The sequence below is a fragment of the Trachypithecus francoisi genome, unplaced genomic scaffold (assembly GCF_009764315.1).
Source record: "Trachypithecus francoisi isolate TF-2019V2 unplaced genomic scaffold, Tfra_2.0 Lachesis_group13, whole genome shotgun sequence".
Classification (NCBI taxonomy): domain Eukaryota; kingdom Metazoa; phylum Chordata; class Mammalia; order Primates; family Cercopithecidae; genus Trachypithecus; species Trachypithecus francoisi.
In genome coordinates this window covers 18047405-18067102 of record NW_022681458.1, presented here as the reverse complement: position 1 = coordinate 18067102, position 19698 = coordinate 18047405, and the positions used below count along the sequence as shown (strand labels likewise).

General features: G+C 37.4%; 1 protein-coding gene across 1 annotated transcript in view; it reads left to right on the top strand.

The window, feature by feature from the left end:
- ACSL3 (acyl-CoA synthetase long chain family member 3) overlaps positions 1–19698 on the top strand; it is an 83416-nt gene that overhangs the window by 49345 nt on the left and 14373 nt on the right. The window contains exons 4-12 of the mRNA XM_033230064.1: positions 5118–5295; positions 6830–6939; positions 7799–7937; positions 10017–10167; positions 11411–11534; positions 11781–11852; positions 13707–13846; positions 16445–16617; positions 18285–18359. Of these exons, the coding sequence (XP_033085955.1) occupies positions 5118–5295; positions 6830–6939; positions 7799–7937; positions 10017–10167; positions 11411–11534; positions 11781–11852; positions 13707–13846; positions 16445–16617; positions 18285–18359 (1162 nt within the window). The remainder of the gene's footprint in view (positions 1–5117; positions 5296–6829; positions 6940–7798; positions 7938–10016; positions 10168–11410; positions 11535–11780; positions 11853–13706; positions 13847–16444; positions 16618–18284; positions 18360–19698) is intronic.

Sequence of the window (19698 nt, the reverse complement as noted above, 5' to 3'; positions counted from 1 at the left end):
GTCGTTGGGATTACAGGCATGTGCCACCACGTCCGGCTAATTTTGTATTTTTAGTAGAGATAGGGTTTCTCCATGTTGGTCAGGCTGGTCTCGAACTCCCAACCTCAGGTGATCCGCCCACCTCGGCCTCCCAAAGTGCTGGGATTACAGGCAGGAGCCACCGCGCCCGAACAGCACTGCTTTATGTGGCACACTGTTCTTGAGTCTGTGTTTGAGAAATCGGGTAGTTATGAGAAGGTACTGAAAACAGTACATTTTTGTGTGCAAAAGTTTCCTACTTTTCTATTTGCTTATGATTCATTTTTTTGTCTTTGATACGCTATTTGAATGCAAAGGTTGGATTCTCTTTTAGTCTAAGCATATGATTTTTCAGGAAGCTTAGTTTTTCTCCAGTATCCCACACATATTTTATTCATTTTATGTGGCTAGTATTGTCTTTCAGTCGTCATTCAGTATGTACAGCAGCAAGCTAGTTCTCAATTGTGTAAAAAGAAGAGACGCTTATGTGGTGAATTCATATTTCTTCCTAATTCATGTGTCATTAGACTGGACAAAAGAAAATCCTACAGCTATGATAGTTGTTCCCCAAATGTGCGTGTGTAAGTGTATGTGGCTCTTTCCTGCTTGCCTTGACCATAGTGCCTTTGTATTCATTGATTATTCAACAAAGCATGAAGTATTTGAACTCATAAAAGTTAGGAAGTGAGACAGACTGTTTTTTAGCAACCTTTTCTGTCTATAGTTCATTACTGTGAAGTTTTATTTAGTTAGTATAGGAGGTTCTGAATTTCTGTATGTCAGATCTGCCTGCTAGCATTTGCTATGAAATTGGCATTTGTGGTTCATCAGACTTTGTTCAGAAGGCTATGTCTAGACTCTGACTTGGGAACATGTTATAGTTTTCTTTAGGGTCATTGGGAAAGTAGAATGAATTTTTAGGTTTTGCATATAATAAATGAAACAAGTACTTTCTCTTGGCCATACTCAAGAAGAAAGTGTGCAGTATCGCTGGTTAGCTGAGGCTTAGTTTCAGTTCATTCTGTGTTGCAGCTGTGGCAGTGATCTGCAGACTGCAGAGTGGGTATCTCAGCTGCATGTTAAACATGTTAGGCGCTTTTTTTGTTTTCCCCTCTCTTGGTTTCTTGTTACATCCATTGCGTTGCGTCAGTAGCAGCATCTGCCTAGCATGTTGAAAAGGGGAACTTTCACAACTGATGGATTAAGCTGTGTACTTTCTGCCTTTAGTGCCTGCTGGCTGATGAAGCTCAGTGAAGTGTATCTTCATTAAATAGTTTTCATATTTGAAGATCATCTTCAACTGGAAAAGAAAACAAATGGAGTAGCAATATTTAAAATATTTTTGAGGAAGATTTTTGAGGATTAACCCCAGAATGTTGTATCTGATATGGTTGAAGGAAAGATGCACAAGCCTTATTTCAAATTAATGAACTTTGAAGCTTTGTTTCCGTCTTATCCCAACAGTCTGTTTTGAGGTCCTGAGGGGAGGATGAGCGGATGAAAAAAGGCAGTGGTAATGACCCTGCTCTCATTGTGTCCAGGATAGAGTAGCCACCAGCTTCACTACGACCAGATTCTTCTGGGGGGGACAGAAAAACAAAAGGCACTTGGTTGCTTGGCAGGCCTTTCCAGGATCTTTTTAAGTTTCATCTGGTTCTATAAAACCGTAGCAGAGTTAAGAGCTGGAACCTGTGTCAGCATCACCTGATTCCAGTATTCCCAGCAGTAAATGCATTGCACTAACGTTGTCTTGAAATGAACAGTGAAATGATTTCAGAACAACTTTAAAATACATGTATACCTGAAATAGAACAAAGCTGCAAAGACTAAAAATAGAAACAGTAAAGAGTACAAGCTGGCTCATATACTTTGTGAGCTATCAGAAACACTTAATTTTTTCTTAGGTGTTTTACAAAAACAAGAAGAGAATGAGGGATTATGTAATAATGGTACTTAGAGAAGACTTCACTGACATTCCTTCTAAATTGATCCAAAAAGATAATAGAAACACTCATTTATGTCCTTGTAAGTTGACTTAGCTTTCTTCTCTTTCTTAATGCCATCTTTTGTGTTATTTCTTACTCTAGTCGGATTTTTTACCCTGTTTGTGTATGAGTATAATATTTATTTTCTGATTTATTAGGACATTTGCATCATGCTGTATGTAACAAATTATGGTCACTCTCTTGGCTGGGATTTGTAGGCTGGCTATTATATTACTCTTCTCTTAGTTTCCCCATCCAAACTGTCCCTCTCCTTTCATCCTATTTATTAAAGGCACTACTGCATACCAAATTGTTGAAGCCAAAAAATCAGGGGTGTCTGATTTACATCTCTTACAGCCTCCCCCCGCCTTTTTTTTCTTTTTTCTTTTTTTTAGCAGGCCTCCTTGCTTCCACACTTGCCCCCAACTATAATTCTCTCACACACAGCATAAAAAGGATTTTTCACAATTATTAATCAGGCCACCTTACTCACGTGCTTAATAAGACCCCAACTTCTTTCTATAGTGCAGTAGAAACATTGTGATTTTATGGTTAGTCTCTGGAATGCGTTTGCGTGGGTTCATATTCTAGTCCCATCACTTATTAGTTACATGATTTTGAACAGGTTATATTTACTCTACATCTCCATATTGTCATGTGTAAAATAGGGATAATAATAGTAACAGTTTTTTACAGGTATGGTTAAGAGTTTAATAAGTTAATACTTGCAATGTCCTTAGCATGTAGTAAGCACTAATAAAGGTTAGTTACCCTCATTATCATTATCATGATTATTACAACCATCCAGATCTCTTGAATATTTTTACTCTATGGCTCCCCTCAGAATAATTTTTTCACCATGATCTTCAGCTGCAGAGAGAATAGTTAAATGAAGCCAGGTGTAGTTTACTGAAGAAGACAGGAACGTTTGTAATTGTGAAAGATTTCTAAATAATGAAAGTAAAACAAGTCCTAGTGCTTAAAGAGGTTTTCAGTATGAAACAAGATTACCACCTGTAAGTAGAGAAGGAAGGGTGGAAGGGGTGTGTGTGTGTGTGTATTTTGAGACAGAGTCTCACTCTTGCCCAGGCTGGAGTACAGTGGTATGATCACAGCTCTCTGCAGCATTGAGTTCCTGGGGTCAGGTGATCCTTTTGCCTCAGCCTTCTAGGTAGCTGGGACAACAGGTATGTACTGCACGCCTGGCTAATTTTACGCTTTTTTTAGACATGGGGTCTTGCTGTGTTGCCCAGGCTGATATCAAAGTCCTGGCCTCAAATGAGTCACCTGTCTCAGCCTTCCAAAGTGTTGGAATTACAGGCATGAGCCACTGCACCTGCCCAGAGGAGGCTATTTGAATAGAGAGAAGGTTTCAGAGGTATTTCAGAGGGTGAAAAAATGAATAGACCAGGGCTGTATGATAGCATTGCTTCAGGGTGTGGAGGTCCTGGATTAAAGGTTGGCTGTTCCGCAGCAGTGTTCAATGATATTGGCAAGGAATAAATAGTTTAATCTTGTCTTGGGCTAGCGATAGGGACAAAGTTAGGATTAGAAACTTTTCCAGCACACATCAGACAAAATACAGAGTGGGTAGTGTCCTCTAAATGAAATATTTATGAAAAACATAATTACTAGATGATTCCGTGGTTCAAAGAATTAAAATAATGAGATTCCGATTTTTATATTTTATTTTTTACATATGTGGAAATCTTCACGCTCATTTGATTCCTTTGCCACATGGTGGCATCATTGCATGAGTTTACATATTTGGATTGTATATCAAACACCTTTTCAGAACATACCTAGTCTTTGAAATTTAGAAAGCCTGTCATTTACATGCTAGAATCTGGAAGGTAGTGCATTCTTAACCTTTAGAGTGTAACATTCTTAATAATTGTAATCCAGTTCCTGCACATTTTGGCCAAGTTCTCATCTGTCTTCTCACCCCCACAGAGCTCCTTTTGAAGTCATTGGAGCTCCCTGTGCTGAGCATTTCATGGGGGTGAAGAGCAAGGTGAGAGTTTGGAGCCAGTAAAGTAAATAAGTATCATCTTAAATGCAGTTGCTTTACCCATCAAAATAAGCATTTATTTCTTAAATGCACAATTGCGTGGGACACTAGATGGCAGCATTTATCCTTTTCCATTTTTATCTTTATCCAGCCTCTTCTAGAAATTTCTTAAATGTTTACATTGATAAAATGAACATGGTCAGATGATTTTAAGGTGTTTGAGATGTATGTTACTGACACAGCCGTGTTTGGGAATTAATCACCTATATGTTTTTGCAGAGAGAGGAGCTTTTTATACGATCTGTGTGTAATTAGGGATTTTATACAATCTATATGTAGGATTTTGTCTAAGTTGAGGAAACTTTCTAAAGACAATATGTTAAAAAACTTTAAAAGGGAGTTTTAGTGTACTAGTGCATATTTGATATTACCAGCACTTTTGATAAACAGATAAAATATTGAAAGCCTGGTGGTGCCAGTAAGCATTTAAGGCTTGAACAGAGGGACTTTGAATAATATAACTAGTTCACCTGGTTGTGTAAACAGAAACTTGTTTACTTTGCTTTTGCTTATCCAGAGTTTGATACTGCAGGTCAAGTTCAACAATCATAAAGATTTCTGTTAGCTTGGGTAGAGGAAGTTTCTGTGAATCATATTGTACCATCTGATACTGACATTTAGGAATTCCTGAATAGAGAGAAATTAAAATTTTGGCATCTGTGGTGCTTGGTACTAGGCTGAATATTAAGTTAACACCTAAATCATTTAAATATATGAAATTTGTAAGTAGATGATTAGTGTATGACCATTTGGCCAGGCAGTTGACTTTTAGGATCCTATCAAACTCTCAATATTTTTGAAAACCAAAAATAAAGCCAAAAAACCCCCCAGTTACAGTATAAGATTTAAGTTGTATAGAAGATGTCACAAAATAGCTAATTTTTAAAGTATATTTTTCACTCAAACTTCTAGCTTTTTATTCAAAAAATAATTCTATGCAAACAACTTTCTGGTTCATCGTAACATTTGGACGATATTCTGGTTTCTTTTTGTAAATTATTATTTTGATTACGTTAAAGGGTATTTGTCTTTTGTTTTATCAGGTTATTCTTGGACAGTATAATTGGCTCTCCTATGAAGATGTCTTCGTTCGAGCCTTAAATTTTGGGAATGGCTTACAGATGTTGGGCCAGAAACCAAAGACCAACATCGCCATCTTCTGTGAGACCAGGGCCGAGTGGATGATAGCTGCACAGGCGTGTTTTATGTATAATTTTCAGCGTATGTAGACTTTCTTACCTTCTGGAAGAATGAACATATTTATTGAAATACTTTACTCTGAAGAGGTTAAAATTCTGATGTTGATTTTCACCCAGTGTCCAGTTAGTGGAGAACTCTATTGTGACTTGGAATTCTTGGTGTATTTTGGAAAATAAATCAATTATATGACAAATTGTACCAATGAATGTTGCAGTGAGGCTTGAACCTCTTAATGGGAGACTTTCAGGATCTTGAGAACTAGACCTACACTTAGGGGCCATTGTTCCAATACCGTTTCTCAGGAATCCTCTTTAGAAGTTATTGTCGTTTTGTTCTGTCATCTCTATCCGTAACAACAGTTGACCTCCAAAATGCTTCCATACTGAAACCTGGTGAACTTCAAGGTGCTGGGTTAAACAATAGAGTTTTCATATTGTAGTTATTTGAGTGGTAATTGTGGTGGCTCAGTCTGTGAGATAGTTCTGGAAGCGTTAAGTTCAGAGGTCTGGGTGCCAAAATGTGACGGTAATTTGTGGATGTTTAGTCTCATCTTTCAGATGAAACAAAATACACTTTCACCAGATTTCTTGCTGTAAATTCCTCCACTTTTTCTTTCCTTTTTTGAGATGGAGTCTCGCTCTGTCGCCAGGCTGGAGTGCAGTGGCGCAATCTCAGTTTACTGCAGCCTCTGCCTCCCGGGTTCAGGCAATTCTCCTCCCTCACCTTCCCGAGTAGCTGAGACTACAGGCGCATACTGCCACACCCGGCTAATTTTTTGTATTTTTAGTAGAGATGGGGTTTCACCATGTTGGCCAGAATGGTCTTGATCTGACCTCGTGATCTGCCCGCCTTGGCCTCCCAAAGTGCTGGAATTATAAGCGTGAGCCACCATGCCTGGCCTCCTCCACTTTTTCTTTTAAACAAACATTTCATTTTTGTTTTCACAGGTTTGGATTTACATTGTTTCTTTTGAGGAGTTTTAAAAGAATTATTTTCAAAGTCATTTTTTGTATCTTTTTTGAGTTAGGCAGAAAGTAAATAAAAGTTTACCTTATTCATGTTATGTAATTTCAGCATTTCTGACAATGTTTGTCTTTAGATATTTTTGCTTGAGAATAAACGCTACTGCCACTTGTTTGTGCTCTTTTCTTGACATACACTGTAAATCTGACATTCAGTGTGTCATCCTATTTGTATATGTTCTTTTTCACATTATAGAACCAAGTGGTCAATAATTAAGAGTTTGAAGTTTTAGAAAACAGTTATAATTTCTTCACAATGTAGTAGTCCCAGAGTAACTTTTGTAAGTGAAACAAAATAAAAATTTAAATATCTTCATCTTTAAAAATTGGAAATCTTGGGGCATTTAGGGACGGATGAGTAGGTGTAATGTTGATTAGTATGATAAGATAATTTTAAAAAACATAACACTTATAGACTATGGATTTAACAGTTTAGGGCTCCCAATATTTTATTATGATTCATCTCCACATTCAGAGACTTTATATAGAGTTAAATGTTTTAATATTTGACTGACTGCTTCTTTTCCTTTTAGTTGTTACATTATATGCTACTCTAGGAGGTCCAGCCATTGTTCATGGATTAAATGAAACAGAGGTGACCAACATCATTACTAGTAAAGAGCTCTTACAAACAAAGTTGAAGGTGAGGACTCTAGTTACTAACTGTCTGATATTTTATAATTTTCAGTGTCATGAGCCCTATTATTGATACTTAGTTCTTTTATGACTTTTGAGTCCTTAATCTTTGTGGAATTTTATGAATATCATACTTTATTTTTTCCTTTAGAAAATAAAAAGTAGATTTTGTATATATTCATGTTTAAGTAATCCAGAGTTATAAATTGTTAAGATACCTATGTCTAAATTGAAGAAATTATGACTACTTTTTCTTTTATTGTGCTCATCTATTTTCTAGTTTACTTGTAGTGAATTTGTAGTTTTGAAGGGTTGTATTTTAAACTAATAATTTTTATTTTACTTCTGAAGCATTAAGTAATTACAAGTTTTTAGAATTGTTTGAAAATTAAAAAGGGAGCCTTTTAATGAAATTATAGTAAAAAGAGGTTTCTTTGGTCTCCAGACAACTCCCAGAAATATCTGGGCTATTCTTTTCTTTTTGAACAAGTTTACATGTGAATTTTCTCCTCCTTCCCCCATATATTTTTATGTAGTCTCTTGAAAATATGAGGGGCTTCTGGTTTCTCTACAGTTCAGGCAACATGTGTTTACATGCCCATTTTGTAAGGCAGTACCCTTCTTGATCAGGGTTTTACCAAAGGCCAGGGGTACACACAGTGAATCTAATGCTATGAAATAATAATTTAAATTCAGACCAATACTTACCCATCTGTAAAAAGTGATACTATGCCAGGGTACCCTTTCTTCTTACTTTTTTCAGGCAAGAAATTACTTAACAATTCACTGAATGTGGTAAACTACTTTGCTTATTCGCTAAACTGCTTGAAAAATAATGAACACGATGAATGTTGGTGTATTTCTAGGATATAGTTTCTTTGGTCCCACGCCTGCGGCACATCATCACTGTTGATGGAAAGCCACCAACCTGGTCCGAGTTCCCCAAGGGTGTCATTGTGCATACCATGGCTGCAGTGGAGGCCCTGGGAGCCAAGGCCAGCATGGGTATGTTACACTTTTCTTATTCCTTACATGTGCTTTCTGGTGACCACATTCTCCAGAATTATGCCAAAGTTTTGATCCTGAGGTTAACTCAAATGACATATCAGTTTTCTAACATCAGTTAGGAAAACAGGTTCCTCTAGGAATATTTGAGTCTTTAAAGAAAGTTTTAAGAAAAAATAAAAGCATTAATTATTAATGTTTTACAAGTAGTATTTATTTGAAATTTAAAATATTTTACATTATTCAATTTTTTTCATTCCCTTTTTATGATAGTTTTGGGTGGTTTTAAAGTTAGTTTATAAATAATGCCATTAATCTTGTCCTATGTGAATTATCTGTAAGTAGTTTTAACAGAACGGCTAAACCTGGAGGCCTCCTTTTCTCCCTGCTCCAATTCTTCCCTTTCCTGGGATGACAACCTTACCCTGCAACTAGCACACTTAGGCATGGTGACTCTAGAAATTCCTACTCTCAAAAAAGTGTCAGAAAATGTTAGCTAGTATACTAGTGTTTAGAGATACTGCAAAAGCTGCTGGGATGCTGGAACTGTATTTCCTCTGTAGTTGGAAACAGTAATTAATTAGATATAAGCATTCACTTACCTCAAATTTTAGGCACCTGGAATTTGAGTGGTAGTGGGATATTTAGATGCAGATATATTGTGGACAGTGGTGTGTACAAGTCTAGTACTTGAGTTATGTTTGGAGTTAGAGATTTGGAAGCTAGAAGCGGTTTGGCTTTAATTATAGCTGTGGGAGTAGGGAGTGAGGTCACCAACAGGGAATGGTGGCTTCAAAGGATACCAAGGACTAGTCAGAGAGGAAAGAAGAAACTATTTAGTATTATGTGGTTCCCGGAAGCCAAGGGAAAGGAGATCTTGGTGAGTCATCAGCAGGATCAGGGGCTGCATGCAGAGGTCAGATGACACAAGGATGATAGTTTCCAAGAAGTGGTGTTATTGGAGAAGGGTGCTGTGGATTGAAGGAGTGAAGGGCTGATTTGGGAGTAAAGACTTCCAAGTGTAAACATTATTTAAGAAATATATCTTGATTGACAGGAGAGGAAGGGTATTCTATTGGGAGTATGTTGAAATACTTTTTTCACACTCATTTATAAGTCCACATGTAGAGTATTTCTGGGAGTGGTTCAGATGTATCAACAATGCCAACCATGACCTATTTCTCTTTGTTCTTCTGCTGTGCCACCTCTATAACTTGTCAGCTATTGTCCTTAGGCTCATAGTTTTCTGATTTCAAATGGTTCACATTGTCTTTTAATGCAGGACTCTGGGTGTAACCAAGTTAGTCACCACTCTGAAGCAGTGAATGATTTTTAGCAAACACCTAGATACTCTATTCTAAGCTACCTTTATTTCTTAGTTGAATTACTGGGATAATCTTGTCTCCCTGATACTTTTTTTGCCTTTCCAAAGTTAGCAGCCAAAGTGATCTTTTTTTTCACAGATAATAACATACTCTTGTTCAAAACAACATTGCTTTACATCCAGAACGTACTCCAAAGTTCTTCCCATGGCCTTTGAGGTCCTATGTGTGGTCCCTGCTAGCCACTTGACCATTGTTTCTTGCCACTCTTCCTCTTGCTCACTCTGTTCCAGCCACACTCCTTGCTGGTCTTTAGATATGCTGAGCACATTCCTACTTTTGGGTCTTTGCATTTCCTTATTTCCTTCTAATGAGAACACTGTTCTCCCAGTTCCAGGGTTTTCATGGCTCCCTTCCTCACTTTATTCAGGCCTTTGCTAAAGTAAACTCTACAGAGACGCTGTCCAGACTTTTCCATCCAAATAGCATCTATTGTCATCTTCTCACCTTGTCTTGCAAGAAAACTTGCTATGAAGTTTTCTTCATAGGTTAATCTGTTTGTATATCCCAGTAGAATGTATCTCCCATATGTGCAGGGACTTGATCTATTTTGTTGATCTCAGTATAATTAATATTTGTTGAATTGAGTTAAATTAATTCAGTTTGATTGAGTTATTTGAATTGATAATGAAAAGAAATTATTGATACAGCTGAATCTCATAAAAGTGTATGTGTTTGTTTTTTCTCTTCAATGCAGAAAACCAACCTCATAGCAAACCATTGCCCTCAGATATTGCAGTAATCATGTACACAAGTGGATCCACAGGACTTCCAAAGGGAGTCATGATCTCACATAGTAACATTATTGCTGGTATAACTGGGATGGCAGAAAGGATTCCAGAACTGGGGTATGTCAGAGTAAAGTAACACTGAGTAGTTAAGTATTTATGTCTGTTATAATGTTAGCATTTGTGTCATTTTATTAACATACGGCTAAATTAGTCCTTCAGAGTCTGTCTATAGTAGGCATTTCCTTAAAAAATAAAAAAGAAGATTAAAATTAATGGCAAAATAGTTACAGTTGTGAGGTTGAAAATATATCATATAGATATGTTTTAAAAAGTACAGAACTTAACTTTTTATAGTTGTAAATCCTTTAAGTTGTTTTAATCAGCTTGTATTTGCCGCTGTAGTTGTTTTTATATCTAAATACAATTCAGGTGAACAGGTAATTTAAATTATCCACTCAGTATTTGTTGAGCTTCACTATTCGGTCTCCGATTTTTCTTGTTAATACAAACTCCAGTGATAGCAGCGGAAAGTAGAGTGGAGTGGGAAAGAGACTGATGGAGGAAACCAGATGGAGGTTTGAGGGACTGTCAAAGAAACATTGCCAGAGATGCAGTCGGTATTCTGATGACTGATAGGGTACAGTGGTTGGATATGTTTGATGCTTTTATGCACAGAAATTACAAACATACACGCACACACACACGTAATTGCTATGGGATTGAACTTGGGGATGGAGAAGTGTCTCTTATGTATGCATACATTTCAGAAAAAAATAAGTGCAACAATTTTCTTACAGGTTTTCCTCAGTTGCCTTCTATATTTTGGTTATGGGGGCAGCTCTTGAAGCATATACAAACACATTTTCTGTATATTAAGTTCTCATTTATTACATAATCCAGTTCCCAGAACAAGAGTCTTATCTGTAAAATATCTGGCAGATAGCAGTGGGTTGGCAACCCACTAGATGTAAAGACCATTTCCTCCTTGGATGCTTTATTCTGTTCTTCAGAAGAACCCTATGTTATTATTTGTTTAAGCCACTGCTGCTTCTGCCTCAGTGCTTTTGCTTCAGCAGCGCTTATAATTCCTGAGTGCTTTTAAGTAGGACTGGAACAGCACTCCTTCCTGAGAATGTCTGCCTCCTTGCTTTTAGGTTGAACTGTAATTCTTTTTCCCTAACATCCCCAGCGTCTGTCTGTCCTCTCTTGTCATCTCTCTCTCTCACAAACACACGCACACTTGACCAACAAATTGATGCCCTGGGGCCCTTCCATGTGCTTTCAAGCTTGCTCCCATTGTAGGGCACTTTTGGCATAGATGGCTCCTGACTTTGTTTCTGATGCCTCCCTTGTCTTTTAGAGAGGAAGATGTCTACATTGGATATTTGCCTCTGGCCCATGTTCTAGAATTAAGTGCTGAGCTTGTCTGTCTGTCTCACGGATGCCGCATTGGTTACTCTTCACCACAGACTTTAGCAGATCAGGTAAGTTCAGTGTCTGTGACTTGAAATCCTAAAAAATCATCATGAATTTTAATGTGTTTTTTTTAGTCAGTATGACAGTATATGATGAGAACGATGGCTCATTTTAAAATGAGCTTTAGCCTTTTAAGTGCTTCTTAGACGATAAGTACATTAAAATAATTTATAATTGACTTTTTGACCTAGGAATACCATTGAATTTTAAAAATAAGGATCGCTTTATATAGATCACTTTTTCTTATTTTATAGTCTTCAAAAATTAAAAAAGGAAGCAAAGGGGATACATCCATGTTGAAACCAACACTGATGGCAGCAGTTCCGGTAAGAAGTGACCCTTATTTAACATTGAGTATTCAGGGAGTATCACCTGCTACAGAGTGTTAGTGCCAGTGAAAGATATATTGTTGACAAGGTAGTTCATGTAGGATTTATTCCTTATTGATTATGCATATTGCCTAGGCGCTATAGGATTTCTTCAGTTCTGCTTTAGCTTTCTTATTTTTACTAAGCACTCAACTTAATTTCAGCTTCTATATGTAATTATCAGCTCCTTTCCCTAAATGCCTTCTGGTTAAAATAAAACATTATTTCCATGACATCTGTTTGTGAATTCCTTGACACTTGAAGCCTGTTGAGAGCTAGGAGGGAAAGTGAGAGATCACCTCCTTGAAGCAAGCTGTATAGTTACCTCCTGAGTCCTCAGGGAAAGTCTGGCCTAAACTTACCAAACAAAGTGACAGAGAAGCTGGTGCAGCTTGGAATGACTTAATAGGGGCTGTGTGTCCTTACGTAATACAGGGGCCTGGGAATAAGTCAAGGGAGATGGGACAGCAGTGATTTTCTGGCTCCTTATAACATAGGCTGAGTTTGTGTGGAAATGATGGGAATTATTGTCAGATACCTAAATACTTATGTCAAGAATAATTACATAGTTACTTCAAAGTCAAATTTAAATAATCAGTAGTTTTATAGTTTCTTTCTATAATTACAATTTCTTTTTTTTTTTTTTTTTTTTTTTTGAGACGGAGTCTGGCTCTGCCGCCCAGGCTGGAGTGCAGTGGCCGGATCTCAGCTCACTGCAAGCTCCGCCTCCCGGGTTCACGCCATTCTCCTGCCTCAGCCTCCCGAGTAGCTGGGACTACAGGCGCCCGCCACCTCGCCCGGCTAATTTTTTTGTATTTTTTAGTAGAGACGGGGTTTCACCGTGTTAGCCAGGATGGTCTCGATCTCCTGACCTCGTGATCCGCCCGTCTCGGCCTCCCAAAGTGCTGGGATTACAGGCTTGAGCCACCGTGCCCGGCCTATAATTATAATTTCTTTAGTATCCTACTTAAATTCTTAGTTCACTTAAAAATGACATATAATTTAAAGTTATGGAGGAAACATTAAGTTATTAAAGTATACTTCACAGTAATGGAACTAGCCAGCAAAATGCAGCACAGACAAGGAAAACTTCCTGGTGCAATATCGAAAGACGAATAGCCAAACAAAAACCCTAAAACGTTGCTTGGTCTTTTTGTGAGCAAAGAATGTGGTTCTGTATACTTTCGTAAGATAAAGTTAGGAAATTTTGAAAAACCGTTTCAGATGGTTGTTTATTTTGTGAGTAGGTTTTAGTTCAGAATCAGTAAGATAAGCAAAGCAATATAAAGAATTAATATCTTACAATTTATATGAGTATCTAGATATATATCTGCTTTTAAAAATTATTTTAACCCCGTCTCTACTAAAAACCATACAAAAAACTAGCCGGGCATCGTGGCGGGCGCCTGTAGTCCCAGCTACTCGGGAGGCTGAGGCAGGAGAATGGCGTAAACCCGGGAGGAGGAGCTTGCAGTGAGCTGGAATCCGGTCACTGCACTCCAGCCTGGGCGACAGAGCGAGACTCCGTCTCAAAAAAAAAAAAAAAAAAAAAAAAAAAAAAAATTATTTTTGTGGAAACTTTATTTTTAAAGTAATGGTGGTTCTATTTTAAAAGTTTGATCTTGATAGGATACATCTTTATGAAAAATTCAAAAAAGTTTTTTTTTCTTCTTGCTGAAGCACATCCACAGTTGAAGAATACGTCTTTTAAAATGCCTTAATATTGCTAAAAATATTAATCTGATGCTAAGATTTGAATATGTAAGGCAGCTGTTATTATTAACTGTGCAAAACTCATTTTTATACATTTAGGAAATCATGGATCGGATCTACAAAAATGTCATGAATAAAGTGAATGAAATGAGTAGTTTTCAACGTAATCTGTTTATTCTGGCCTACAATTACAAAATGGAACAGATTTCAAAAGGACGTAATACTCCACTGTGCAACAGGTAAGTAAAGACTCTCTTACCTCCTTCTTTCTCCCCTTGATGATTTAATCGTTTAGTTCACATTAATAGCCCAATTAATTGAGATAGTTATAAAAAATAAATTTATTTCATAAAGTCAAGAGAACTCTTTAAAAAAATCCATCCCAGGCCAGGCGCGGTGGCTCACGCCTGTAATCCCAGCACTTTGTGAGAGGCTGAGGCGGGCGGATCACAAGGTCAGGAGATCGAGACCATCCTGACTCACATGGTGAAACTCCATCTCTACTAAAAATACAAAAAGAAATTAGTTAGACGTGGTGGCGGGCGCCTGTAGTCCCAGCTACTCGGGAGGCTGAGGCAGGAGAATGGCGCAAACCGGGGAGGTGGAGCTTGCAGTGAGCCGAGATCGCCCCACTGCACTGCAGCCTGGGCGACAGAGTGAGACTTTGTCTCAAAAAAAGAAAAAAAAATCCATCTTGGCTGAACACGATGGCTCACACTTGTAATCTCAGCACTTTGGGAGGCCAAGGCAGGCAGATCACCTGAGGTCAGGAATTCAAGACCAGCCTGGCCAACGTGGCAAAACCCCATCTCTACTAAAATTACAAAACTTAGCCGGGGTGGTGGCATGTGCCTGTAGTCTCAGCTATTAGGGAGGCTGAAACAGGAGAATCGCTTGAATTTAGGAGGCAGAGGTTGCAGTGAGCGAGATCGTGCTACTGCACTCCAGCCTGGGCGACAGCGCGCGAGACTCTTATCTCAAAAAAAAAAAAAGAAATCCGTCTTGACGTGGGAGGATTTCTTGAGGCCAGGAGTTCAAGACCAGCCTGGGCAACATAGCAAGACTCCTTCTTTGCTTAGCTGGGCATGGTGTCACATATCTGTAGTCCCAGTTACTTCAGGGACTGAAGTGGGAGGATCATTTGGTCCTGGGAGCAATGACTACACCACTGCACACCACCCTGGGTAAAAGTGAGACTCTCTCTCTTTAAAAAACAAGCAAACCAAAAACCTGTATAACAGTATGAACAGTTTAAAAAAACCTGCATTGTCATTATAAGTGTGTTTTCACTTAAGATTTTGCTATTTGTGTGTTTGTATTTTCTGTGAACACTTAGGTAGTTTTAGTTATTTTGAGAAATAGTTTCTCTTTTGCTTTTATATTTATTTCAGTATGAATATAATTAAATGTTTTGTATTTAAAGTTTTAAATGATCAGTTTTGTTTCAACCTGTATTTGTATAGTGTTAATAGAGTACATAGATTTATGATTTTATCATAAAATAGCTTAGAAGTTAGAAAATGGAAGTATTACATTCAAAGTATTTTTTATGGGAATATTAATATAGTTTTCAGATGCTTCACGTAATTTAGAACTTTGTAAGTTTTTATCCTGCCTTACGTTACTTATTTCTTCAGTGAGTTATAAAGTCGGCCCTCTGTATTGACAGGTTCCACATCTTTAGATTCAACCAACCATGGATCAAAAATATTCTGGGGAGAAGAACAATAGACTATAACAATACAACAATGAAAAAGACAAATAATACAGTATAACAACTATTTACATAGAATTTATATTGTATTAGGTATTGTAAGCTAGAGATAATTTAAAGTATTTTGGAGGATGTGTGTAGGCTTTATGCAAATACTATGCCATTTTATATAAGGGACTTATACATCTGAGGATTTTGGTATCCAGAGGATACTACCTCTCCTTTTTGATCAAGGCAGCATGCAATCTTTTTATTAGTGTGTTTTCAGAAACATCAATTAGATGTTTAACTGGTTTCCTTTTTTTGATGCTTCACAGATAATTTACTAGATTATTTTTAACAATAAACATTTCAAAGCTTGAATTAGTGAAACTTTAAAAACAGATTGTTGTATACAAATTATACACATTTCTAATAAAGTACATTAAAGCAAAAATTAATTTGATTTTAATGTATTTCATAAAGATGATAGGATTGTTCAGTATTGATATATGATGAAGGCCGGGCGCGGTGGCTCAAGCCTGTAATCCCAGCACTTTGGGAGGCCGAGACGGATGAATCACGAGGTCAGGAGATCGAGACCATCCTGGCTAACACGGTGAAACCCCGTCTCTACTAAAAAAATACAAAAAATTAGCCGGGCGAGGTGGTGGGCGCCTGTAGTCCCAGCTACTCGGGAGGCTGAGGCAGGAGAATGGCGTGAACCCGGGAGGAGGAGCTTGCAGTGAGCTGAGATCCAGCCACTGCACTCCAGCCTGGGCAACAGAGCAAGACTCCGTCTCAAAAAAAAAAAAAAAGATATATGATAAATATTTTATGTAAATAACAATATAAAAGTGGCTATAAGCAAGGGTTTTCCTGTCACTATATAAAACTAAACCTGACAATTCAAATTTTAATATTAATTGAAAAGCTCTTAAGAGGAAATCATAAACTCTTTACCTTTTTGAACTTCAAAAAATTAAGATTTGGGCCAGCTCAAGAGAATCTCCACGTTGGCTGTGTGACCTTGGATAAGTCACTTCATCTCAAAATCTCTCATATCAAAACGGGATTAGTTTCAGTGATTTGGAAAATCCCATTCAGTTTTAAAATCCCATGGTTCTCTAATTTTTTTCTTTAGCTTTGTTTTCCGGAAAGTTCGAAGCTTGCTAGGGGGAAATATTCGTCTCCTGTTGTGTGGTGGCGCTCCACTTTCTGCAACCACGCAACGGTTCATGAACATCTGTTTCTGCTGTCCTGTTGGTCAGGGATACGGACTCACTGAATCTGCTGGGGCCGGAACAATTACAGAAGGTAGTGTTCTCCATGATCAGAGGCTGGAGTGTGATGCCAGACGTTTTGTTGGGGGTATGGGATACTTTCTGCAAATATATAGGAGAAGAGTAGTAAGGTGTTTGTGAGGCAAAATAATGGTAAATCCCAAGTACTATGATCATTGATACCAATTTTTAGAATGTATTAGCTGCATCTAGAGTAAATAATTCATCTAGAGAAGTTTTTATATCAAACTCTGATATGTAATGTTAAAAACCACTTAGCATTCTGGAAAAGAAACTTTAGTAACAAACATTGACTGTTTTGTGTACATTTATTTTCTCACATCAGTGATTAAATTTTTATGTAGGAAAATTAAGGTGTTTTTGTGTATTTGTGTAGTAAGTATATTCAGGCTCAGGTTTAGAAATGTTTATGAGGATTTCTGTTAAGTGTTAGAAAGGAGCTAGGTTCAGGTCTAGGGAATATTATTACCAGAGTTTATCATGTGATTGTGGTTGAGGAGGAGATCTACCAACTAATTAGCAGTTCTGAGATGAATCGCATAGGTCCTCTTGTGTCCCTTTTATGGGAGAAAGTTATTTCGCTTTCCGGTACAAGATACAGCTATGCTTCTCCTACTTTGTATTTGCTATATACAGATAGATACAAAACCTCATAACTGATTTTTCCCTATTTATTTTGAGTGCCTCTGTATACCATTTTCACGTATTACTTCATTTTTCTGTTTTTCGGTTATGTTTTCTGTGTTTTATGTATTTTTGGAAGCTACTTCTAAGTCATGTTTTGTAGGAAATAAGCAATCTTCAAATACATGCTTATAGGATTTCTTCTGAGGATCCTTAATTTCTTCTATTTTTAAGATTCAAATTGAATGATTAATCAGTAACAATTTATGTTGTAAATAAAAGTCTTTAAAGTGTTAAATATCAGCCTTTCATTTCTGATATTTGGTCTTTGAAGAGGAAACATAATGCAGTAGTAATTCATAATAGTAGAGGGTTCTTTCCTCACATCCTTGAAAGCTACCAGTCTGTTTCTTCAGCCTGGCTCTTGAGCTATTGCTGTATTAATTTTAAACAGGGTATGATAGCATAAGCTGATGGAACCCTGCAGAGGTCTCACTTTGAAATGGTGATACATTACATGAGAAAAGATTAGAGAGGTGTTTTGTACTGCACGTCTGTGAGGCCTAATAAGAAAGTAAAATAGATGTAAACCATTGCTTTCATCATCCTTTAGGACAGGGACTTCAAACTCATGAACCAGGCAGCTACCTATTTAAATGAGTCAAGTGGGCCCTAATGTAAGACAATGTGATGGGTAAGGATTGATTCTGGGAGAACAGGAGCAGGCATGCCCTATCTAACAGAGGCTGTCAGTTCTGCTGTTCCCGAAATGTGGGCCCATTGTTGCTGGTGATTCCACACTTACATCTAAAATTTCCTGATTTTTAAGAATGGCAATAACTAATTAAAAAAAAAAAAAAAATCCTCAATGTAGGCCAGAAAATACGACTCTGCAGGCCTCACGGCCTGTGCTTCACTAATATGTGACTTCTGCTTTTAAAGATTCTCTGGGGATATCTCAGCCTTGGGATAAATAATCATTTTTGGTAATTTAGAAAAATGAAGCAATGTATTATCTACTGTTCTCAAATACCTTTTTTTTCATTTAATTCCTAGTGTGGGACTACAATACTGGCAGAGTGGGAGCACCATTAGTTTGCTGTGAAATCAAATTAAAAAACTGGGAGGAAGGTAATAAACTTAACCACAGAGCATTAATTTTTAAAGTATTAAACTTTAAAATTAGAATCACTTTAAAATTAGTGCTTCACTTTCTTCCTTTAGAATGTAAACACCCATAAGTGCTCATTTTTGTCCTTTGTAATAGACGTGTTTTATCTCGAACTATATGACTGCGTTTATGCGTTTATTTTTCTTGTTTCAAAGATGTTTCTGAGGAACTGTAATTGTTTTTATTTTACTTATTACATAGATGCAAGTGAGAATTATGGCAAAAACTTGAGAAATGTACTAGTAAGTGAATAATGTCAGTAAATTAGGAGTGATCATAACTTTATTTTGCAGAAGTAAAATTTTAAAATTTATTTTATGAAATTGTGGATTTTTACATAATTTTTTTTCTTTCTTTTTTTCTGAGGGCATCAACCTTGTATTATCAGAAGGACATTTTTACTGTAATTCCATAAAAGTCTGTTTATCCTCATGCCATTTAAAATAATGGTCACTTAAAAATTTGATCCTGTTAAAATACACAAATCATCAAAATACACACATTTTATTGTGATGCACCTTTCCTCTACATCAAGTAAAGATAGAGATCAAGTAAAGATAAAGATTCTGGCTGGGCACGGTGACTCACTCCTGTAATCCCAGCACTTTGGGAGGCCAAGACGGATAGATCACGAGGTCAGGAGTTTGAGACCAGCCTGACCAACATGGTGAAACCCCGTCTCTACTAAAAATACAGAAATCAGCCAGGCGTGGTGGTGCGTGCCTGTAATTCCAGCTACTCGGGAGGCCTCGTGAGGCAGGAGAGTCACTTGAACCCGGGAGGTGGAGGTTGCAGTGAGCTGAGATTGCACCACTGCACTCCAGCCTGGGTGATAGAGTGAGACTCTTGCCTCCAAAATAAATAAATAAATAAATAAATTGAGCTGAGATTGCACCACTGCACTCCAGCCTGGGTGATAGAGTGAGACTCTTGCCTCCAAAATAAATAAATAAATAAATAAAGATTCCAAGGCTTGGATGTCTTTTAGCTATCTTTAGCAGAATTAGTGAAAATATTTAATAAATTTAGGCTTGGAGTCATTTTGAAATTATCTGTAAGAATAAATCTTAATATGTAGTAACTCACTTTTTTTTTTTTTTTTGACACGGAGTTTCGCTCTTGTTGCCCAGGCTGGAGTGCAGTGTCAGTGGTCTTGGCTCACTGCAATCTCCACCTCGTGGGTTTGAACGATTCTCCTCTCTCAGCCTCCCTAATAGCTGGGATTACAGGCATGTACCACCACTGCAGGCTAATTATTGTATTTTTAGTAGAGATGGGGTTTCACCATGTTGACCAGGC